This window comes from Gobio gobio (assembly GCF_949357685.1).
Source record: "Gobio gobio genome assembly, chromosome: 7".
Classification (NCBI taxonomy): Eukaryota; Metazoa; Chordata; class Actinopteri; order Cypriniformes; family Gobionidae; genus Gobio; species Gobio gobio.
The window spans coordinates 46,802,970-46,828,416 of NC_137103.1; the positions used below are offsets into that span (position 1 = coordinate 46,802,970).

The following is a 25,447-nucleotide window of genomic DNA, read 5'->3' on the forward strand; positions in this document are numbered from 1 at the left end:
ACGTTCCTCTCCATCTCTTCTGTATCCGTACTCTGGTCAGGCCAGCTCGCTGGGTTTCTGTGCGACAGGAGTCGGACAGAAATACTGAAAGGGCCTGTTGTTTACAATGCAATGGAAATCCCAATGAGAAATAATGATTTAACAAACATTCATCAACGCACACACTGGATATGGTAAACGAAAGCTCAAACATGCTTGCGAGAACCAATGAGGTTTGTTCTCGCGCGTCAAGCAAATATGGCTGCACTTCAGTTTATGTGCGCTGATCAACATTTATTAGCGTGCCCCTTCAGAAAATGTAGACTCAACCACTCAATTCGTATGAATTAGTTTTATGATCTCTTTATGAACTTATTGAAGTGACAAAGAGGTAGTTGCATAGCTGTCAATGGAGGGACAGCAACTTAAAATATCTCTATTTTGAAGATAGGTTTGGAATGATATGAGAGTGAGTAATTGATGACCTTTTTTCATTTTTGGGTGAACTAACTTGCAAAATTGTAGAACAAAGGAGGTTTTTTTTCTCTTGCTTCAGTTTGTGAAATGGTGCTTGCTTTTAGATGTTTCGAGACTTTGTGGTCACACAAAGCAGCATCTCTCTGCAAAACATGTTTTAGAATAATGATGCGCATACATCTGAATAACATAAACAACAGTGAAATTAATTCAGATATCTTTTGTTTACCTCCAAACATATGGGCCCATATTTCAACTTCAAAGGGAGAGTAAAGGCTGTTTTCAAGAACAAGGCACGGCATATTTAAAGAAAAACCCACACCAAAAACTAATCCCAGGCTACTTATTTTACAATGCAGAGCATCAGGTCAGGGAGGCAAATGAAGATAAGGTGCCCGCTGCATATAAACAAACATAAAACAAGAAATTCATGCAGCATGCACGCTCTCAACAGCCTCACAGCCATGAATAACTTTTCATACTGTGTGTGTGACCCAAACAATTTCTCTCCAGGATATATTTTGAAGGTTAATCTAAAGGAGCTGGATGGGGCGGACAAGTTCGTTTACGGACACACAGACAAATGTAAACCCACATGGAAAACAGGCCGAAGGGAAGGACAGGCCATCTGCTGGGAGGCGTGCACTGGCCGTCCCAGACTCATCAAGCGCCTGTTGGGTGGGTCGTCTCACCCTCTGTCTATTCGACAGAAACGCGTTTGATGGCGTTTGAATAGCAAATCGTCCGTGCAGTGTTGCACTCACATGGAAAATTGGATCTGAACATTTGCATAATTTTTCTTGCTCAAACAGGAGATGATTTTTATTTTTTTTTTACAACTGGAGGCATTTTATTCTTTTCTCCATTTCTCACATGTATGACCTACTTTAAACCTGTCATTATTATGCATGCTTCACAATCGGATAGCGCTTGGGCACATTAAAGCCAGGTGTAAAGGCACCTTCTGTAAGAAGCATTGCAATTAGACCACTGAATTCAAATGTTGTCAGTGATGGATTCAATTAACACCGTTAAGAAGAAGAAAGAGAAGATAAAGAAGTAGGCGAAGAAGAAAAAGAAGAAGAAAGAGGTGAAGAAGGAGGAGGTAAAAGAAGAAGACGACATCGGAAAAAAAAAATCGGGTGAAGAAGGTAAAAGGATAGTTCACCCAAAAATGAAAATTAGCCCATAATTTACTCACCCTCAAGTCATCCTAGGTGTATATGGCATTCTTCTTTCAGACTAATACAATCTGAGTTATATTACAAAATTTCAGGCTAATCCAAGCATTAGAATTGCAGTAATTGTTGCTCTTTTTTTTTTAAGTCCATAAAAAGTGCATCTGCCCATCAAATAACGTGCTCCACATGGCGCTGGGGTGTTAATAAAGGCCTTCTGAAGCAAATCGACGCCTTTGTGTAAGAAAAAAAGTTCCCCTGCCGATCGAAAGACTAACGCGACCAGGTAGGCTCGTCATGACGTCACGTACGCATCTTGAGTTTAACTTTCAACGCTTTTCCACGGAAGGGGGTCGGCTGAAAGTTTACTTGATAAAGTTTTAAATATGGATATTTTTCTTACACAAATGCGTCGATACGCTTCAGATTCTTTATTAACATCCCGGAGCCGCGTGGAGCACGCTATTTGACGGACAGATGCACTTTTTATTGACTTCAAAAACAGAGCCACTATTACTGCAATTCTAATGCTCGGAATAGCCTGGACTTTTGTAATATAACTCCGATTTCATTCGTCTGAAAGAAGAATGTCATATACACCTAGGATGACTTGAGGGTGAGTAAATTATGGGCTAATTTTCATTTTTGGGTGAACTATCCCTTTAAGTTGATTAAAAATTTGAAGGTTAAGTACAAAAAGGTGAAAAAGAAAGAAGAAGAACAACAACAAAAGGTGTAGAAGGATAATGAGGTGAAGAAGGATGAGGAGGGGGTAAAGAAGACGAAGAAGGAGGAGGTGAAGAAGAAAAAGGAGAAGAAGGAGGAGGTAAAGAAGAAGGAGGAAGAGGTGGTTAAGGAGGAGGTGCTGAAGAAGGAGGAGGAGGCAAAGAAGAAAAGGGGGAGGTGAAGGAAAGTGAAGAAGGTGAAGAACGAGAAGAAGAAGGTGAAGAAGAACAAGATGACGAAGGAGGAGAAGAGGGAGGTGAAGGAGAAGAAGAAGGTTAAGGAGAAGAGGGAGGTGAAGGAGAAGCAAAAAGAGGTGAAGGAGAAGAAGAAGAAGAAGGTGAAGAAGAAGAAGAAGAAGAAGAAGGAGGAGGAGGTGAGCAAGAAAGAGATGAAGAAGGAGGAGGAGTTAAATAAGAAGGTGAAAAAGCAGATGAAGAAGGGTAAGGAGAGGTGTAAGGTGAGGAGGACGAAGGGGAGAAGGTGAAAAAGAAGAAGGAGGAGGATGAGGTAAAGATGAAGGAGGTGAAGAAGAAGAAGAAGAAGATTCAAGATTCAAGATTCAAGAGTTTTATTTGTCACATACACAGTTATATACACAATATACAACTGGCAGTGAAATGTAAACAGGTCCGCTCCATGGACAGTGCAAATAACAGTTACAAGAAATTAAAATAGAAATAGAATAAAATTAGAATAAAAAGTATTAACATAAGTAGAATTATAAATAAATCAAGTAAAAGATAAAAATAGGAAATAAGATAAAAATAAAAAAATTAAAATTAAAATATAAAAATATAAAAAAATAAGTGGATATGATAAGTGAGATAAACTGTAGACTTAGAAATAAGTGGTTAACATAAATATATATATATGTATATATAAAGAAGTATAATGTGCAAGGTTTATTACAGGTTGTTACGCAGTAACAATAGGAAAGTAAAGTGCAGTGCAATGGCAGTATGTGGATGTTAATGTTTAAACTGGATGTTTATGCGTGTGCGGGGTGAAGTGAGTCACGTGACTGAGTTCAGGAGTCTGATGGCCTGGGGGAAGAAACTCCTCCTGAGTCTTTCAGTCTTTGCCATCAGGCTACGGAAGCGCTTACCAGATGGCAGCAGGGTGAAGTGAGAAAAAGAAGAAGAAGAAGAAGAAGGTGAATAATAAAAATAAGAAGAAGAAGAAAGGAGGAGGTAAAGAAGAAGAAGGTGAAGAAGGAGGAGGAGTCGTCTTGTAGTTTATGTGTGTGTGTATAAATGAGATCAGATTGGAGATGCATTGGTTTCTAAGGTATAAATTCAATCCAGCTAAAGAAGATCCACATACTGTACTTTCCAGATACGAGATGCATGTTAATGGTGTGTGTAAAGGCAGCCTATGGTCATGAGGGAAGCCCTCAGGGAGACATGATGCTCTCACAGCTCGACTCTGAGAGACCAATTTTCCCAGGTTGAGATGAGGGCCGCATTCAAAACATCACGTGAGAACGCCGCCCAACACCCCTGATGCTAAATAATATAAATCTTTCAACAGGGACCATTAAAGTTTCATTCTGGCGATGGTTGTACCTCACGCACACGTCATGACTCATCAACTGAGACTACATCACTGTGAGGCGACCGCATTTCACCAGACGGCAGACGACTCGCCAAATGATTTATGACATATATTCATCAACATGCTGCATAATTCAAGCAGTTTCACTAATGAGTTTATTTACAACAACAAAAAAACTCTCCGGAGCAAAAAAATTATAATTTTTCTGATGTTTTTTTAGAGGTTGTTTACATTACCTTTTAAATGTGGCCCATACCACAGGTTTGAACAGATGACGTTCCTAAACTGACCCGCCTGCATAAAACACCAGACAGTTTCATTAGAAGTTAACAAATAAAGTGAGGCAATGCTCGTGAAGCTTATGTGCAGTGGAGGTTGGTGTCAAATTGCTTGCTGATTAATTATGAGGGCAGGAGGCAAAGAAGGGGCAACATTTAAATAATACATTCTATGTAGTCATACCTGGCCTCAATTGTACAGGAAAGATGGAAGCGTGATCAGGACCAGGAAAGGTGGTTTTATAATTTGACTATGTATGTCAGCATCTTTCTACAAGGCTTATGAATAATGGAAAATTCAAGTTAAACCGACATAAATGCAAAGAAATTTTGCATGAGTTTGCATGAGTGATAATTTAGCTCATATTTGGCATGTCTAAACAAGCAACACTTCAATTGTGTTAAAGGTTGTAACACTGATGAAAGGTTTGGGGTCAGTTCGGGTCTCTTTTTTTAAATTATACTTTTATTCAACGAGGAAACATTGAATTGATCATAAGCGACTGTAAAGACATTAAGGCCTGGTTTCACAGACAAGGCTTAGATTGAGCTTAGTTCAATTAGGACATTTAAGTAGCTTTTAATGGTGTGCATCTTGAGACAAAACAAAGGCACTGACATATTTTAAGATACACTATATTGCTAAAAGTTTTGGGATGCCTGCCTTGACATGCACATGAACTTTGATGACATCCCATTCTTAATCCGTAGGGTTTAATATGGAGTTGGCTCAGCCTTTGCAGCTATAACAGTTCTTCTGGGAAGGCTTTCCACAAGGTTTAGGAGTGTGTTTATGGGAATTTTTGACCATTCTTCTAGAAGAGCATTTGAGAGGTCAGGCACTGATGTTGGATGAGAAGGCCTGGCTCGCAGTCTTGCTCTAATTCATCCCAAAGGTGTTCTGTCGGGTTGAGGTCAGGACTCTGTGCAGGCCAGTCAAGTTCCTCTGCACCAAACTCGCTCATCCATGTCTTTATGGACCTTGCTTTGTGCAGTGGGTGCGCAGTCATGTTGAAACAGGAAGGGGCCATCCCCAAACTGTTCCCACAAAGTTGGGATCACGAAATTGTCCAAAATGTCTTGGTATGCTGAAGCATTAAGAGTTCCTTTCACTGGAAAAGGGGCCAAGCCCAACCCCAGAAAAACAACTCAATAATCCCCCCTCCACCAATCTTTACACTTGACACAATGCAGTCAGGCAAGTACCGTTCTCCTGGCAACCGCCAAACCCAGACTCGTCCATCGGATTTCCAGACAGAGAAGCGTGATTCGTCACTCCAGACAACACGTCTCCATTGCTTTAGAGCACTGTTCTTGAGCTGATCTGAAGGCCACACAAAGTTTGTAGCTATTGACTCTGCAGAAAGTTGGCGACTTCTGCGCACTGTGCGCCTCAGCATGCGCTGACCCCGCGCTGTGATTTTACGTGGCCTACCACTTCGTGGCTGAGTTGCTGTTGTTCCCAATTGCTTCCACTTTGTTATAATACCACTAAAAGTTGACCGTAAAATATTTAGTAGTGAGGAAATCTCACGAATGGACTTATTGCACAGGTGGCAACCTATCACAGTACCACGCTTGAATTCACTGAGCTCCTGAGAGCGACCCATTTTTTCACAAATGTTTGTAGAAGCGTCTGCATTCCTAGGAGCTTAATTTTATACACCTGTGGCCATGGAAGTGATTGGAACACCTGAATTAAATTATTTGGAGGGGTGTCCCAATACTTTTGGCAATATAGTGTATGTCAAGTGCCAGTTGCTTTCAGTTAAAACAGCCCAAACATACATTTTAGTCTGGGACTAGGCTTAAGCGGGGGTAATATCGTTACAAAATATTTCTATTTCAGATAAATATTGTTCTTTTGAACTATTGTGTAAGGAATAATTGACAATGGGCCATTGAATTATTAGACAAATAATGCACACCCGAGGAGGTAATTGAGCCATAATGCAAAACGTTATTACTATGGTTACCACACCTCAAAACATTGTTCAGATGATGTATTTCAAGACGTTTGTCAGGTTTTTGTCCTTAAAACATAAAATAGTGAATAGGTGTTACCAAGTAATTTATACATTTAAAATGATTGCAAGTTCATCAACAAATGCTGTATATTTTGCAACATTCTGTGTAATGCTACACATTGAGCAAGTCATACAATATTTTTTGAATCCTCCTGCCATGGGTAAATCAAACATGCAGATGAATGTCAACTCTGATTGAAATTGCGTGATGGAACTGAACCTTCTGATAGTTCACATTGCACAAAAACAGATGCATATTCAATTTATTTAATGACAGTGGCCAGGATCAGAACTGAAAAGGTCAGATTGAAGGCATAAATTGTGCCTTTAAGGTTACAGCAGCTTGTCACTAGGGCAGTAATCCTAAAGAGACATCGTTGTACCTTATTTACTCCTAATAGGTTTATAGTAGTACCATTATGGTACATAAGGTACTAATATGCACCTTTTAGGGGTAAATATGGTATAAAGATGACGCATAACCAGTGACAAGCTAATACCCCTGAAGGAACAAATTGTGCCATTTGTTTTCTCTCATGTGATTCACACTATCATCGTTTGTCAGGTTTTTGTCCTTAAAACAGTCTTGTGCGTGGGACTAATTTCTTACGCATTTCATCCCAAGCCTCTGTTGCTAATTCCAAAATTTCATATTAGAGCTAGTAACGGTAGCTAGACTTGAGCCACTGATAGCAGACTAGTGCAGTTACTAATGTAGTTACACAGAGAGAGAGAGAGAGAGAGAGAGAGAGAGAGAGAGAGAGAGAGAGAGAGAGAGAGAGAGAGAGAGAGAGAGAGAGAGAGAGAGAGAGAGAGAGAGCGTGTGTGAATTACCTCTGTCTGTGTGTCTCTCAACAGTGTTTGGCACCAGCATCTACTAATAACGAAACTATGTTTATCTCCACCTCGCTAGTGGGAAACGTCATGTAGCAAGTTGCTAAACTATTTTACAGATAAAATCGTCAGAGCAGCGTTGACAACTCCATACTGTGTGTGCGTTTGAGTGGGAGATAGAGCGGGAGAAAGAGATATGTGCTTTTCCATAATAACTAATAAATACATAATACATAATAAAACGTAATCTTGTGGGGGAAAACTTGGAAATAATTAGTTTTTTTTTATCGTACTGTGTACTATATTTATTTGCTCGGTCAGTGTCGTTGTGGGTTTTGGTTCTGTAGGCTGTAAAGACCTTTGAAAATACTGAAATCATTTGGCAAAGTGATATGGAACTGTAATGCGGTCAAGACCTGCCTGGAACTACTTTAGCCGTGCGCTTCCCTGAAAATAATTGCACCTTAGAACGTTCGTCAACCAATCAGAATCAAGCATTCAAACAGCCCCGTCGTATAATATTTATTAACTATATACCAACTTAACTATTATTCTTTGAAATATTGTTCTTTATTCATAAAAGAATCTTAAAAATCACAGTTTCCACAAAAAAATATTAAGCAGCACAACTGTTTTTAACATTGATAATAATGAGAAATGTTTCCCAAGCAGCAAATCAGCATATAATGATTTCTGAAGGATCATGTGACACTGAAGACTGGAGTAATGATGCTGAAAAATTCAGATTTTTAAGCACATCAATAAATTGCATTTTAATATTAAAATAGAAAACAGCTATTTGAAATTCGAATAATATTTCACAATATTACTGTGTAATAGCATTCAAGTACTTTATTGTCATTGTGTAACACAGCGAAATTACTCTTGTGACTACCCCAAAGGTGCATTTAAAATTCAAAAGAAAAAAATCTATTTAAAATAAACCAAGTAGTTAACAATACATATACTAAAATACAATAATTACTATATTTTAATACAGTACTATATTTTCAAATAAATGTTATCAAATAGGCTATATCCAGCCTTGGTGAGACTTTCAAAAACATTTCAAAATCTTCATGATCTCCAGCTTTTAAACAGTAAAGGGTTACACTTGATTTTAAGGTGCCTTTGTTACAATGCAATTATACATATAAGTACTGAGTAATATTAATTAAGTACATGTGTAACGGAGGCGAGCTAGTAGTTGCTGTGCGAGTAAACCTCACTCCTCTGATCTCAAGAGACGCTCTAGTGACTGACATTAGGGGTTGCAGCCTTTAGCCTCCTTGTTAGAGTCTCATGACTCTCATGCCGGCAGACCCGGGTTTGACTCCCGCTTGGAGCGGGCGGGTCAAACAGGAGGGGTTACATTGGTGCCGTGACCCGGATGGGAGTGAGGTTTAGGGGGGTAAGTGTAACCTAGAGGCCAGCTAGTAGTTGCTGTGCGAGTAAACCTCACTCCTCTGATCTCAAGAGACGCTCTAGTGACTGACATTAGGGGTTGCAGCCTTTAGCCTCCTTGTTAGAGCGTCCGACTCTCATGCCGGTTCGAGTCCCGCTTGGAGCGGGCGGTTCGAACAGGAGGGGTTACACATGTACTTACTATAGAGTTAGGGTTGGATTAGGATTTGGGTGAGGGTTAGTTGCATGTATATGCATAATATACTGTTATTACTATAAGTACATGTGTAACAAGGACACTGTAAAATAAAGTGTTACCGGATTATGGTTTGGTTTAGTGTAAGTTGCCTGTAATTTTGCATAATTTATAGTTATTATATGTAAAGTGATGTTCATCAACAAATTTATATTTTGCAACATTCTGTGTAATGCTACACATTGAGCAAGTCATACAAAATGTTTTGAATCCTCCTGCCATGGGTAAATCAAACATGCAGATGAATGTCAACTCTGATTGAAATTGCGTGATGGAACTGAACCTTCTGATTGTTCACATTGCAAAAAAACAGATGCATATTCAATTTATTTAATGAAAGGTGGCCAGGATCAGAACTGAAAAGGTCAGACTGAAGGCATAAATTGTGCCTTTAAGGTTACAACAGCTTGTCACTAGGGCAGTAATCCTAAAGAGACATCGTTGTACCTGTATTTACCCTGAAAAGGTGCCATAAGGTACTAATATGCACCTTTTAGGGGTAAATAACGTACAAAGATGACAAGTAACCAGACAAGCTAGTACCCCTAATGGAACAAATTGTGCAAAAAACATTTCTGACATGATTCACACTATCATCGGGGGGGAAAACCCAGATCTATGACGCATACGATGGGGGAAAAAAACACATTTGAACCACACTCAGCTGCGCTGTGTACATTGCTTATGTTTGTTTTAATCTGAGGTGGTTCTGACAGAATCATAGTAGACAGGCGTGAGCTATGATGATTCAAAGAACAGGAAGAGGGAATTTGTCTGGCTTATTCATGTCATTAGTCATTATATTTTTTGGCCATTTTATTAGTGGGAGTGGAAAGAGTGGAAAGAAAATGATGGTGAAAGGGAACACAAATTGGAAATATGACTGCAAGACTTGAACTCAGACATTTTATATTATGTTTACAAATATTATTCATCCTAGTTAGAAATATGATTATCTTCACCTGCTATGAACTTTGCCGGCCATAATGATGAAAATGTCCCTTTTCAAGATGATAGCACTGCCATCTAGTGGTCACTAGCGCTCTGACCACAACAAGAGCATGATACATGGTCACACACATGCACTTTCACACGCACAGACTACAGAAATGTACTCCGTCTGTAGTGAGTAAATGAGGTGCCACCTTGGCAGAAATGCTCTCGATAATCCATCAAAGTCAGCGCACAGATGTGGGGAGCGAGCTGAGCTCTTCTCTTCAACGGTCTGAGCGCTTTAAGCAGACCTGATCCACTGTCAGTCAACAGGACATCGCGGTAAAGCGCAGCACATCCTCCCTGCTGTAATTACATATGTCCGGCTCAGACTACAGCAAATAATGAGCAGCCTGCTTAAAGATTCAGAGCCATTGACACCGCCAGCAGCGCGAGGCAGTGTCCAACTCAAACGGGCTCAATCAATCACAAACACAAGCGCTCAACGTCAACACAATCTTGTGACTTCATTTTACAAACAGAATCTATACAACAGATAAAGTGAGCATGAGAGATTTATGCAGGGTTCCTGCATATTTTTTCATTTTAAACTTCCATATTTTTCCAAACCTCTGTGGATTTTTCAGACCATATTTAAAATAAATGGTTCGTATAGCATCATTTTTAGCATTATATTTGGTATATAGTACAATCAGCTGTACATTTTTTTTAAGTTTTTTTATTGGTTGTTTTCTCAAAGTGATAACATGAGCTTATATGATGATAAGACACCTAAAACACTTTAACCTTTTATATATTATAAAATTGAATATATTGCATATATTCACCTCTAAAACATCAGTTTGATACCATAAATGTGGTTTAGTGTTGCATCACCAAAACAGAAAAGTACAGTCTGATTTTGCTCCCTTATTTATTGCTGGTTTGAGTGGCACACCAACATGCACAATCATTTAGTGAAGTTCAAAAGAGACAAACAGTTTGCTTGGTGTGCGCTTGGAATTCATTCAATCTGGTTCTACAATCACTAAAATAGTTTAAATAAAAGGTCTAATATAGTGTAAATAATGCTAAAAATAGCAATTATCCTAAAATGCGTCATTTTCTTTATGCAACATTTAATTCTTTGCAAATATTAAAAAAAAATTCAATATGATCTGTGTGTGACAACAACGCTTCACGACAATGAATGTTTTGTCACCCTTATTAATCAAAATATACATTGAATATCATAAAAAAATATCTGAAAAACATCAAGGTTCTTTGGCACCGTACTAGCTAACCTATTATTTTAAACCCATACTTATCCAGACCTGGAAATTACTCAAATCAAATTCCATACATTTCCATACTGCGTACGAACCCTGTTTATGTGTTATGTTAGTACAATAAAACATAGTATAAATTATAAATAAATAAATATATATATACATAATTAATATTTAAGAGTGTAATGTGTAAATAATGCTTAAGATACCAATTGTCCTAAAATGCGTCATTTTCTTTATCCAACATGTAAAGTCTTTGCAAAAATAAAAGAATGCATTCAATATTATCTGTGTGCAATATAAAAATGTAGAAAATGTTTTAATTATTTTAAATGTGCTTCACGACAATGAATGTTTTGTCCAAATTATGTATTCCCAGGCAGAAAAATTACCCTTATTATTGAAATATCTGAAAAACATCAAGGTTCTTTGGCACAGTACTAGCTAACCTATTATTTTAAATAGCAGTTGAGGCGTTTACAGATGACTGCTTTAAATGCATCAGCCCCTGCAGCTCTTATTGCTGTTTATTGAAGCTCCATGGAGCACTAGAGACGCTCCCAGAGAGAGAGAGAGAGAGAGAGAGAGAGAGAGAGAGAGAGAGAGAGAGAGAGAGAGAGAGAGAGAGAGAGAGAGAGAGAGAGAGAGAGAGAGAGAGAGAGAGAGAGAGAGAGAGAGAGAGAGAGAGAGAGAGAGAGAGATGAAAACACGTGACATCCCCTCACTCCCAGACATCCCTGCAGGGAGCAGCAGCTGTTTGGGGCAGATCAAACATCACCTCTGCTTTTCACACACCCATATATTTAAAATCTAAATAAATCACTTTTACATTCACACACACATGTGGGCTGATGTACAGTACATCACCAGCTAAACGTATCAGCTGACAAATGAAACTTGATGACACTTACAAGCACAGACAAAATATGCACTTGAATCATGTTATATGACAATAATACATGACAATCTCCTCATTTGAAGAGAAACATGGTGGCCGCATCCACACTGCTGCTAAATATGATTGTGAAACCTCTTCTGAGCGCTTAATCTTGTTCTGTTCACACTGACTGGTTGAGTTTAGTTAATTACAGGAGTGGAAAAACTGCATTTGATTACCAAATTCACTGCAGGAAAAAGCAGGTTCTGACATCTAAAACTGAACAGCTGCTTGCAAATGCATTCATCTTTTGGACACTGACAGCTTATCGAATTTTCTAGAAAATCACAGAAACAGAGGTGTGCGTCTTGATTCATTCACAAATTTCCACCATAGGTTCTCCCACCAGCTATAACAGCAGCTCATACATTATAGTTGACAGACTGTCATAAAAAAAACACGTTGCCTATGTCGATGTACCAACGGTTGACAAATATTAAAATTAGGGTTGGGGAGGGGGGGGGGGGTCAATTTTAAATAATGTGATATTTTACCTCATGAACCTCTTACACATGCATCTATATCATAATGTAAATACAAATTGTCATAGGAATATTTTTGGGGAAAAGCATTTGGGCATTCAGTGAAAATCTGTAAAAAGGTGAAACAAACTGTAGCATTAAGTCAATTGAAACATAATTATTCCAGTTACGGCCAAATTCTCAAAACAAGCTAAGAATATAAAAACACAATTTTTTTTTAAAAAATACAGTAAAAACAGTAATATTGTAAAATATTATTACAATTTAAAACAACTGTTTTCTATTTTTATATATTTTCAATTTCAAATGTAATTTATTCCCGTGATGGCAATGCTGAATTTCAGTGACATGACACATGATCCTTAAGAAATCATTCTAATATGCTGATTTGCTACTAAAGATAGATTTCATATCATTATCAATGTTGAAAACAGTTGTGCTGCTTAATATTTTTGTGGAAACTTCTTTGCTGAATCAAAAGTTCATAAGAACAGCATTTGTTTTAAATAATATTAACATTTGATCAATTAATTCATCCTTGCTGAAGAAAATAATTAAAGTTTTCCCAAACTTGTGTGTAGTGTACATATAAACAATCACGATAATATCATATTGTGACTCAGACATTTCCATATATCATGTGGCCAGATTCCCATCTCTCCTGGTCTCTAATTTCAAAAAAATGCATAGCGAACGTCAAACATGCATTCATGTTTCTAATGTATAATGTTGCACTGGTTATCAATTCATAATCATCACCCATCACAAATGGGATGATAATTTAGGGGATTTAAAAGAAGTTTTCACTCCCTAAACTGTCTGTTGTGTATGCGGCCAAGAATTATGGCATATATCTCTCGTGTTTAATAGTAGAATAACGTCATGGTGGGGAAAAAAAATCATATCTGTGATTCTTCATATGCGAAAGCACACAGATTATTTTACCAGCATTCATAAAGTCATGAAATTCACTATGACATAGTAGACCTTCTAATAGTGCAATAAGCTCTTCAAACTGAATAAAAATTTCCATTTTGCTTTGGCCGCCCCTTCAAAAGAGGCAAAAGTTTTCCCATGGAGTCCAACACAGCCTGTCTAACGTCTGTAGCCTGTATGCTACTTTTCCACCAATCTAATGAAAGTTTGGTCACCACCGCTCTGACACCGCTCTGGAAGCCAATCTCGCCTGCCAGTCCAGCACCAACTTCTCACAGATCCTCTGCCCATCTTGCATCAATGCAACCCAAAATGTTTCCCAGGTAACATGCAAAACAAGAGAGTGTTTGTTTAAATATGAAGAGGTAACCTGGTATGCATCTGGATCCTACTCATAAATTGCATGAGCCATTAATACAGGTTCATCTTCTTCTTTTTTTAGTCTCAACAGTTCCACCCACCAACCAGACTGTGAACACACTGATAAACTGTCACTTACTGGTCATGTGCAGTTGCTGCCATTCGCACCAGTTACACATGCCAGCACCACCACAGGCCTGTTAAAGGCACACATTATCCTTGAAAGTCTATGTGAAAAGCATACTTCAGACAGGGGGGAAAATGACATTATTTGTCAGAGACTCCCAAGAGGTTACAAAAATGATGCACAAGCCTCTCAGTACTGCTCCTACCAGGGTCAGAAATTAATCAGGGATCAGGGCAAAAATGCTACAGAAAGGTACAAAAATTCCCCAATGAATGCAAGGATTAATCTAGCATAGCCAGTCATAATGGCCAATTATTTAAATTGTTCAGCAGAGAGAGAGAGAGAGTGTGTGTGTGTGTGTGTGTGTGTGTGTGTGTGTGTGTGTGTGTGTGTGTGTGTGTGTGTGTGTGTGTGTGTGTGTGTGTGTGTGTGTGTGTGTGTGTGTGTGTGTGTGTGTGTGTGTGTGTGTGTGTGTGTGTGTGTGTGTGTGTGTGTGATGATATATTGTGTATTATTTACAGGTATTTTTGTGTACAAGATATATTTGGATATGATGATATCTATAGGTAACACCCAGAACTGTTCAGATTTTTCAATTATTTGAATCTATTGAATTCAAAAGATTGTTCAATTAATGTTCAGTGTTTGACAAATAGATGAATTGTGCATTTTTATATGAACAAAATCATCAAATATGCGCCGCTGAAAATCAATTCCAGGGGGTAAATATAGCCCTTTAACAGGGTAATATTTGCTGACACTGGTTTTCATGCACACTATTGCCATTTCAAACAACTGCACAAGAACTCAGAGCAAAGCTTGTTTGCCAAAGTGGTGTGAGTGGTCTCTGTATTGTCTAAAGTTCAGGACCTGAAAGTGGAAGGTTGCCTGTTCAAGCCCCGCAAAAGACGACGTGCCACCGGTGTGCCCCTGAGCAAGTTTCTCCAGGGAGATTGTGCCTGGAATAAGTGTGCTTCTTGCTTTACTAAATGGTCGCTTGTATTTGAAAATAAATTGAACTAATAGTTCAATCAGAAATTAAAGGTTGTCATAATCATCATCATCATCATTTATTGTTGTCCCAAACCTGTATGGACTTTTTCTTTTGTAAAATTAAAACATTATCCTGGCCACTATTTTCAATATAATGAAAATGATAAGGACTGGGGCTGCAAAATTACAAAAAAACATCATAGAAACGTACCGAAATCACAACTTGTGAGCTATGTTGCGAGTCTTCTGACGTCATACAATACTTTTGTGTGATCAACGGACTAAAAACTAGTTGTTATTCATTGATAAATTCAGTGAGTCAGTAAATTTGAACTTGAGATTAAAATCAGTTTGATTCGATTGTTAGCATCGACAGCCAACTATGGTCAAAAGTTCTGTTACCAATTTAGTTAAAAGATTTTGTGTTTCTAGAAACCATAGAACATTCGCAAACAGCATCGCAAACTTGTGTGGTTGGAACTACAGCTCTGGACTTGTGTTTACAATTGTTTGTAGTTAGTATGACTTAAATAGATTATGCTTTTGAGCAAAATAATGCCAGGTTCATTGTTTAAAGCAATAATCTGACATTACATTTGATCTCGAAGCAATTTATTAGCATAAGCTTTTAATCCAGTATCTGTATGACATCATCAACGATTCAATATTGTTGAACCAACATGGCACGCGCAACAAAGTTATTGCGATTTCAGGAAAGATTTGTGACTTGCTAATTGATTTCTCCAAAACAATGCACCGTACAATGGTAGTTATGCCAGCGAGTTATGCTATTTTAAGGGAAACACACCAGATTGTTCTGAGAACTGGATAAACTGGTCTAACTCAAAATTGTCAGTGAAAAATGACTTAAATTATTTTGTTCTGTTCCTTACACAAAGGAACCATGTGACTTCAGAAGTCTGGAAATAAGAGCGATTATGTCGATATAGACTATTTTAGTGGTACTTTTATGACATCTTTTTGTAATTTTGGAGCTTGACAGATGCACAATTGGGTTATTTTGTGTTTGACAAAAGAAATAAAGTCATACAAGTCTGGAAACGGCATGAAGAGGAATACATTTTGACAGATTATTTATTTATATGTGAAGTATATGGCTTTAATAAAAACACCTCTTTAAAAATTCCACAAGAACTCAGGGTAACTCAGGGTGCATTAACATCAGAGCTGTTTACGCCTGCATGGAGGAAACATCGGAGGACTCTCTCCCCTGGGTTAAGGAGGTCTTACCTTGGCTGCCACTGCTGCTGAGAGAGTGTAGAGAAGTAGGAGCCGAGCTGACGCTTGCCGTGGGCAGATCTCCTTTATTCAATTGTTTGACCCTCTTGAGGTGAGACTTGCCGTTGTAGTGGACCTGGGCCTGCGTGGCGGAGTGCAGCTGGATGTTGCAGACTTCACAAAGCGAGTAGAGTAGCTTCTTCTTTTCCTGCTGGAGCTGCATGTCTGTGTTGGCATTGCTAGGCTCCTTTACCTCCATGCAACCTGGGATGGCGAAGCACAGCTGTCCATTTTCTATGAGCTGGGTGGGGCTCAAGGGGGTCTTCATACCTGCAGGAGAGCAAAAGGACGAGGGTTAGAAGCATGGAAAGTGTTTAATCCGAACCAGGATTGGCGATGACTCACCTTCTGAATTCAACATCACCCCACACAGAGCTTTTTGAACACCAGGTGGGGAGAGTTTACATCCTAAAGCCACCAAGGTAGAGAAACGGAAACGTGTGTGAGTGCGGATGTCTGGAGCGCTTGTGTGGGCTACACGGGTGGCTGAATGTTCTCTTCTCCCTGAGCTCCTCCCCTCAGTACTCAAGCCAAGCTTCCCCACTTGTGGAGCGGGCACAGAGCTATGGACTGACCTCCTGTGCCCATCTGTTGCCTTTCCGAAGAGACCCGACTCACATACCTCATGCCCACGGGTCTTACACAACCAACATGGATGGGAGGAAGACAGTCGGCCCAGGGGGCACAAGCAGCAGATGCCTAACCAGCTATTGTGTGTCTGCGAGAGTGAAGAAATTACATAAAGCCCCCCACCCGAGCCGCGGCCTCTTGAGAACTACAATTAAATGGCCAGTGTAATGGATAGCTGCAAAAGGGGAATGATGCGCTCCGGGAAACGGTGATCTTTTTAATCTGAAAATTGCAAAAACTGCGTTTCTAGTTAGTCTGCACTAATGCCACGGCTGCAGGCTTCCTGGGCTGGATGATAGAGGATAAAGGAGCATAAAGATACCAATTGAGTCAGCTGCACTTTTGAGAGCATGCTGAGCATGAATTATCCGTCGCTGTGCTCACGTAAACGTGTTTACATGTGTGTGAGAATATATGTGTGAGATGTTCTTTAAGCAAAATAAAATGTCCAATTTCTTTCTTTTCATTTTAGGGTGAAATGACCAAAACACGCATGCGAGTACAAAGGCTGCACACGTCGAGTATGTTTCGGTCCCTGTCCAGTAATCCTCCTGACACTGTCTCAGTAATCTCTGTGGGCAGCTGCACACTCTAATCCCTGCAGATAAACTTCCTTTAACTTCCCCTGAATCTCAGGCCATCCAGCTCTCATCCATTCCTTAACACTTTCTCAGGAATCTATTAAATTCTGAGAAAGGAAAACTGTAAGTGGAAATCCCTGATGTTAATCACTTTCTTTCAATGTTGTGAATCTATTTCTCTAACTCATAGCTATTACTTAAGCTTGAGCTTTGCTCTACTTTGCGGTGGAAATGAGGCCAGTGAGAATTTTTTTTTGAAGCTGCAGTGGTTTTGGTGACCTGTATTCGCAGGCAGGATTTCTAGATATGTAGTGCGGCCCGTGCCTTGGGGTTTGGAGGAAGTAAACCGACTGTGATGCTCAGTTCGTGGCTGTTCACATCACATCTGTTAGTTTAGCGGTCAACTAATCAACCAGCCATGGTCCTCTACTTTCCCCCAGTGCCATCTTCAACACTCCTGTGTCACATTAATGTGCACACACGTGGAATGCAAGCTTACATACTGCACAATATGCACCGTACTGCTTTTTAAAATAGCACGGTGAAGGCATAAGTAGGCATTATTCCACACAATAAACATTGAGGAAATTTTTTTTAGGAAAATTATATTCATTCTGGTTGAATGTCACTCACATTTGTCACTCTGGAAATAGAAGCCAACACATTGCTTTGTAAGATATATTATTCCATGCAATGAGCTCTCAAGTATACTACCTATCAGGGCAAATATAGTAGCTCATCGTGGCATTCATACAGATATGTATTTTTTGCATGGTACACATACACAGAAAAAAATAGTAGTATGTTAGTATTCCAAACATAATAAGAAATACTGGTGTTTATACAATCCTAGTTAGTGTAATTCAAACAAAGCTTTATAGCTTTGAAAAGATAACTTCAGGCCAGTGCGGTATTGCAGACTCCAGGGAATGACCTAATGTACAGGCATTTTTTGTACAACTGCCTGCATTTAGGTATAAAAAGATATCAAATTAGATGACATTTTTTGTAAAATGTACAAAATAACAATAGAGATTTGAATCCCTTACTTGAATCTTTGGGGTCTATTTCATGCATTCTGACTTATTTACACTGTTAAAGAGTTGGATTCTCATGCTAAATAAGGCCAAAATGTAAAAAAACGTTGGACGTATGATGAAGTATTTCTGTGCCAAATACACTCCTTCAGAATTAAAAGTTTTTTTTGGTATGGTCCTGTATGATGTCATAAAGGGCTTTGGGCACTGTAGCTCCTGGATGAGCGTGCACACACATCAACCAGAGCGAGAGCAAGAGCACGCACATCAATGAGCTTCGTTCGGGTTGCGGAAGTCGTCGGCAGCGCTGTCATTTTGTTTTTAGACCACAAAATCAACGTCACTAAATAAGTGTGTTTTTAGTTGTGAGGGAAAGATAACCTGATTCAGCTTCCCAAATAACCAAGCGTTAAGGAAACAGTGGATGCCGTTTGTTTTCCGGAGCAGCAACGGAGTTATACGTCACAATAAGGAGAAAAAGACGATCTCAACTTCCGTTTCACACCGACTTTAAGACTCTTCAGAGATATGAAGGATGCTATACTACTCTATAGGTCCTCCTCAAGATTAACAGGAGATTGGCAGACACTGTGTTCTGTACCCTTTAATTCACATCAATGAACTAAATGAAACATTCATGACAATGTATTTCAAATCAACCAGACAATGTAATCAAGACAACATATAATTTAGCACTAGAAATGTAAAAGAATGAATTACTAAACTCTACTGTGCACGTCCTTGGTATAATAGGAAAGCCATAAAAGCATTAATCTTGAAGCAGATCACAGATCAAAGCAGGAGCCCAAGAACTATAAAACGTTATTAAAGTGACTGATCAGTGGAACGCATGAAATTGTCCTTTTGAAATTTACGAAGCAGTTCTACAGTGTGACGACAAGTGCAAACATTTCTCAGACATTTTCTGAAGGTCTTTCTGGAAATGGATATTGATACCATACAGCAAACATAAAGAGCGCTTTGACCCTGATACATCACGTATTGTGTAGCAATTTCCAGAAAACATCATTACAGCACTCCAGTACAGAGAAATATAGACTGAAGTGGACCATTTAAAAGGGGTCAAAGGGCTTTGTTTCTTAAGCAAACATTTGATTGTTCTATGATAGTTTACCTGAGCATGAAATTACCCTTGTGACAAAAAGCAAAGTTTCACTTTGTAGGAGAGCAAATGCAAATTTTAAGACATGACACACTGAGAGGTTTAGAGCAGCGCGAGAACCTTCATTGCAAATGCACTATATTAGCATGCAGAATGGAAGCTGAGTGTGATGCTGGCAGATCTTTGACTGATTTATGTGTTCATTTAATTGCAAATTCTTAGTGGTTAACTGTTCTCGAACATTTCGTACCCTCAATTCATTCCCAACACATCCACATGCTATTAACCTGTCTCTATTTCTCACTCTCTCTCTTTCTACTCACAATCTACCTCTTAAAGGTCAGGTGATTACTGCATTAAAACAAATGTGATATGGAAAGTGTCGACTTGTGGTCATGTCAGACTTTGTGGTCATGTCAGACGTATGCCTGAGGGCAAAGGTGAGACTGTCGGCTGAGGAAACCCTTGTTTTCATGTTCGAGTGAATGAAACGTGCTCCCAGCTACAACCCCCAACTCCTCTCCTCATCTAGCTTTAAGATGGAGAGCTGTGCGTTCAGGCATGTCATGCGCAATCAATGGTGAGATTCTGAGGTCAGACAACAGGAAGTTAATCAGGTGATCACAGGCCAATGCAGTCAAGTAGGTGGTAATGCAGAGAGAGGCATGCATCCAAAGAGAAAAAAAAGGAGGAAAAAGAAATAGAAGAGAAAGAAAGAGCATAGTTCTTTATATTAAACTTATTTAATAATACATTACTTACACTGAAGCTAATAAAGAAGCCTGTGTTATGAATTATAAATAATATGAAATATAATTATGAATTAATATGATATGAAATCTATCTACACTATATTGCCAAAAGTTTTGGGATGCCTGCCTTTGCATGCACATGAACTTTAATGACATCCCATTCCCATTCCGTAGGGTTTAAAGGGATAGTTCACCCAAAAATGAAAATTTGAAATGTATCTGCTTACCCCCAGGCCATCCAAGGTGTAGGTGTCTTTGTTTCTTCAGTAGAACACAAATGGAGATTTTTAACTTCAACCGTTGCTGTGTGTCACTCATAGAACGCTTGTCAATGGGGTCTAATTCTATTAGGGTAAAAAAAACATGCACAGACAACTTCAAATTAATCCATGCGGCTCGTGATGACACATTAATGTCTTAAGACACGAAACGATCGGTTTGTGCGATAAAGAGCAATGTACACGATCTAGTGTAGAGACCTCACACACAGGAAGTGATGTCTCTACACTAGATCGTGTACATTGACCTTCCTTTCCGGAAGTGCTGCGCTTTCAGGACTGTTGGACATGGTGTTGTATTTGAGGTAAAAAATGATATAAATACTGTACAGTTAAAAATCTCAATTTGTATTCTACTGAAGAAACAAAGACACCTACACCTTGGATGGCCTGGGGGTGAGCAGATTTCATTTAATTTTTGGTTGAACTTTCCCTTTAATATGGATTTGGCCCAGCCTTTGTAACTATAACAGCTTCAACTCTTCTGGGAAGACTTTCCACAAGCTTTAGAAGTGTGTTTATGGGAAGTTTTGACCATTCTTCTAGAAGAGCATTTGTGAGGTCAGGCACTGATGTTGGATGAGAAGGCCTGGCTCGCAGTCTCCGCTCTAATTCATCCCAAAGCTATTCTATCGGGTTTAGGTCAGGACTCGGGGCAGGCCAGTCAAGTTCCTCCACACCAAACTCACTCATCCATGTCTTTATGGACCTTGCTTTGTGCACTGGTGCGCAGTCATGTTGGAACAGGAAGGGGCCATCCCCAAACTGTTCCCACAAAGTTTGGAGCATGAAATTGTCCAAAAAGTCTTGGTATGCTGAAGCATTAAGAGTTCCTTTCACTGGAACAAAGGGGCCAAGCCCAACCCCTGAAAAACAACTCCACAACATAATCCCCCCTCCACCGAACTTTACATTTGGCACAATGCAGTCAGGCAAGTACCGTTCTCCTGGCAACCGCCAAACCCAGATTCATCCATCGGATTGCCAGACAGAGAAGCGTAAGGCTTGGATGCAGCTGCTCGGCCATGGAAACCCATTCCATGAAACTCTCTATGCACTGTTCTTGAGGTAATCTGAAGGTCTATCTTATATTTCAAATTGCTATTCTGCATCCCATTTGCAACCTCATTTCAAAATTCAAGTTAAAAAAATAAGCAACTGATAATGTCTGTCTGAGAGAGATTTAGGGTGCTTTCACACTAGCAGTTTTGGTGCGCACCCGGGTTCGATTGACGTCAGAGTTCGGTACGTTTAGATGATGTGAACACGGTCTTCCGAACTCGGGTGCGCACCCGCGAACCGTACCAGAGTCCACTTAAAAAGGGTGGTCTGGGGTACGGTTCATGTGAACTCCGGTACGGTTCGCTGCTGATGTGAACACAATCGTACTAAATCGCGGAAGTGAACCTCTATTAATGACGTATGATTTGATAAAAATGTGTGTTTGTGTGTGTTTCACTCATTTTCCTGACGAGCGTGACTGACATACTGCAAGCAGAGAGCTGTAAACCTCATTTCTGCTCGTCTTCAGCATTCTTTAGAGCATTGCAGTACATTTGCGGCATATAGACGCAAGTGCCATTACGTACTGAAGCTTTAGAAACAAAACCAATGGTTAAAAAACAAAAATATAAAAGTGAGGTGAGCAACGCTATGCATTTTGCCGCCTTCACGCTCGCTGTCGTTACTAAGCAACCGCACCCCGGTTCGGATCCAAATAATATAATATGAACACAGTCCAGCGGGGGCAGGGGGAGGGGGGAGCAATCGAACTCGGGTTCGGTCCAGGCAATCGAACCAAGTGTGAAAGCAGCCTAACAAAACCTTTTCACTGCCACAAGGATCAGTTCGGGTCCTCTGGTTGATGCATTATCATGTTTACTGTTATTACCTTGTCAATTCATAACAAAAGAGTTGAAATGGTTGCATACAAATTGCAAGACAAAAGTTTTTCAATGATCTCAACAGTTTAAAAATACTGATATGTATAAAATGTGTTTATATGAAAGGATTGGGGGTTTAAGATAAAAAAACATAAAATAGTATGTATTATTTAACTGTACTAAAAAATGAATTCAAACTAAATAGGTTTTGTAGAATAAAGTGATAGATGTCATGAATTTATCAAATTATTTTAAAAGGAAATAATGCACTTACAAAAATATGCAATGTTTTGAGCTGATTGTGTTGATCAGAAAGAAGAAAGTCATATACACCTAGGATGGATTGAGTGTGAGTAAATCTTGGGGTCATTTTCATTTTAAAGCGAACTAATCCTGTAATATACAAATTTTTGTGAAAACCTCAAATTCGACCAAAATTTACATTTTTCATTTCTTTTGCCTGTCGCTCATAATTAGCCTGTGCGCATTCCGACTCATCTTGCCAGCACGGGTCACATACATATAAATTATTAATATATAAGATATAGATAGATCTTATATTATTAATCATTTATAATATTTAATATTATATATGTACAGACAAAGACATATTGCACACACACATACCTTTTATGTAGCTATATATTCCAGTTCAGAGCAGTATCTATATGCAGTGTCTATGTAGAGTAGCTAGAGTCCATTCATTAACTGAAGGCGCTTCACATTGTGACACGCTACGACAGAATTGGTGCTTCCAGTCTAGACAGCTTTGTTGATTTTAATAGGGGGGGTGACAGTGAAAAAGTACATCTACTCTGTTGAGAGATGCTAATATCTATAAAAGCACATCTATGGTTCAACAGTGAGTCAGGAATCAGCACAAAACACATGTCTCAAGTATAATAGTTTGTGGCCCTTGGCTTGTATGGGTGACCTCTGTGTGGGCAGGTGATGATGAATACACTGCAGGCCATATTTAAGAGCCACAGAAGGTAAATGTTAACGCTTTGGCACCCTTAGCTCCTATAACAGTTTGGGCTTAATTACCAACTTTACCCAGATATTGAGTTCTATGCCAGGTTGTGGGAAGTGGAATAAAAATAGCAACAGTAACTAAAAACCACTGTTCGTCGTCTAGAGACCAGAGAGAGAGCGAGAGAAAGATAAAGTAGTAAAAAAACAGAGACGGATATGAAATCACGCCTGTCTCTTTGGGAGCATCTCAGTCAGCTCCCTAGTCCAGTTATGGCACTGACCAGGGAGTCAAGGAATGATAGAAAATACATCAGAAAAGTCAGGAATTTCTTCAAAGCTCTCCTTGGGATCGTAAAGATGGAGAGCTGCTCGTGTCGCACCCGGTCAGCCGTGCCCATTTCAAACATACGGCCCATTACGAAACCCACAGCTAAAATCTCACAGATGGAAAGGCCGCGGACGTGTTTCTGCAGACCAATTCCGCGCTAATGCCTTTCACTGGAAGCTCTTAGCAGAGACACAGAAAAAGAAAATGAATGTGAAAGTTTTCCACTCCGTGTGCGTCTGTCACACACAGGGAGGGCTTGGCACGCACATGCATAACATCTGGACAGGAAGCGCTCTGTTAATGGCGGGTCGGCAGCTTACAGCAGTGTCAGGTGAGAACTGGAGAGCCTCAATTGCTAAGCTGTTCACAGATGTCCTCAATGTGCCTTTGACCAGGGCATGTGGATATTATATAGCCATTTACACCAATCCACACCATACGCAGTTTTGTACAGAAAATACTTGCCATGATAAGACTGTGAGCTGAGTGGACATATGTTGGTATGCGTCTGACCTTGTGGCGTGATCCGATGTTGTCAAAAGAATATTCACTGGCCCTTGAGAGCTGACAGAACAGACATACAGACGGTTAAGTGGAACATCGGACCGGTTGTGTTGATGGGGGTCCTTGACAATGCTGAAGTGTGTGGAAATACAAGAGGGAAATCTGCTTACAAAGGGGTCTGATATCACTGCACCTGCTCCGCCGTGTTCCCGTTGAGTGACCTCTCAGATTCAGCACAGCACACAGAGAAACTAACTATGGGGAAAGGAACATTTCCTGCTACATTATCCATCGCCGCTTCACAGTAATAACTCAATAAAGCAGAACATTCATAATTAACCTCTTAAATTGGATATTTCTACCAAAAAAAGGTGTTGAAATGAGAGACTGCTGGTTTTTTATTTCAGTACTTTTTAACTTGGTGACGGTACTTTCAACTTCTCTCATTTTAAAACGGAGCATGAACAGTGTGTGAAAATTCATAATTCACCACATATATTGGATTTTGTCCTCTCCAAGAAGTGTTGTAATGAAAGATGGAGTTATGAGCGCAGCAGAAACTAGATGTTTTTCTACAAGAAATGTCAGATGTCTTACAAACTACCTACCTACCCGTGAAGAAACATTTCCTTTGTTACAATATCGGTTTCAACTGGTTTCATAACCTAATATATGGAGAAATGTCATAATTTGCCTCATATATTGGATGGAGGCATTGTCGAAGAGCCAACCGTCCAGAAAGTTTGTGGTTTTTCATGCGTTTGAAAGAAAATCGCTTATGCTCACCAAGGCTGCATTTACCTCTTATTAAAATATTATTACCATTTCAAATGATTTTTCTATTTTAATATATTTTAAAATGTAATTTATTAATGTGATCACTACAGTCTTCAGTGTCACATGATCCTTCAGAAATCATTTTTAATAGTTTGAAAAGATTCATATTTTGCAGAAACTGAGATAAAAAAAAAATTCAGGATTCTTTGATGAATAGAAGGCTAAAAAGACTGAAAACAGAAATTCAGACAACATACCATTGAAGAAAAACTAGCCAAGAGAAAATAAAATAGGTTATCACATGGACACTCACATGAACACACACACTCTCTCAGACAGACTATAAATAACGGTGATGAGACATGACTGTATTTACCACTCATTACCAAAGAGATCCATGGAGAATCAAGCTGATAAAAGACAGAGACAGGGAGAGTGACAAGGGAATTGAAGAAAAGATGTAAAAGAGGAGTGACGGAGATTGAGATGAAGAAAGGGGGTAAGTGAGAA

The 25,447-nt window shown here is 39.3% G+C and overlaps 1 protein-coding gene across 3 annotated transcripts in view; it reads right to left on the reverse strand.

Annotated features, from left to right (window-relative positions):
• Positions 1–25,447, reverse strand: part of znf385b (zinc finger protein 385B) — a 166,813-nt gene that overhangs the window by 109,617 nt on the left and 31,749 nt on the right. For 2 of the 3 annotated variants that reach the window (XM_079822483.1, XM_079822482.1), the window contains exons 1-2: positions 16,415–16,534; positions 16,022–16,339 (exon numbers count right to left, since the gene is read on the reverse strand). In XM_079822483.1, coding sequence (XP_079678609.1) covers positions 16,022–16,339; positions 16,415–16,430 — 334 coding nt within the window. In that variant the 5' untranslated portion in view covers positions 16,431–16,534. Of the gene's footprint in view, positions 1–16,021; positions 16,340–16,414; positions 16,535–25,447 lie in introns of those variants that run through there. The other variant, XM_079822484.1, reaches the window with a different exon arrangement.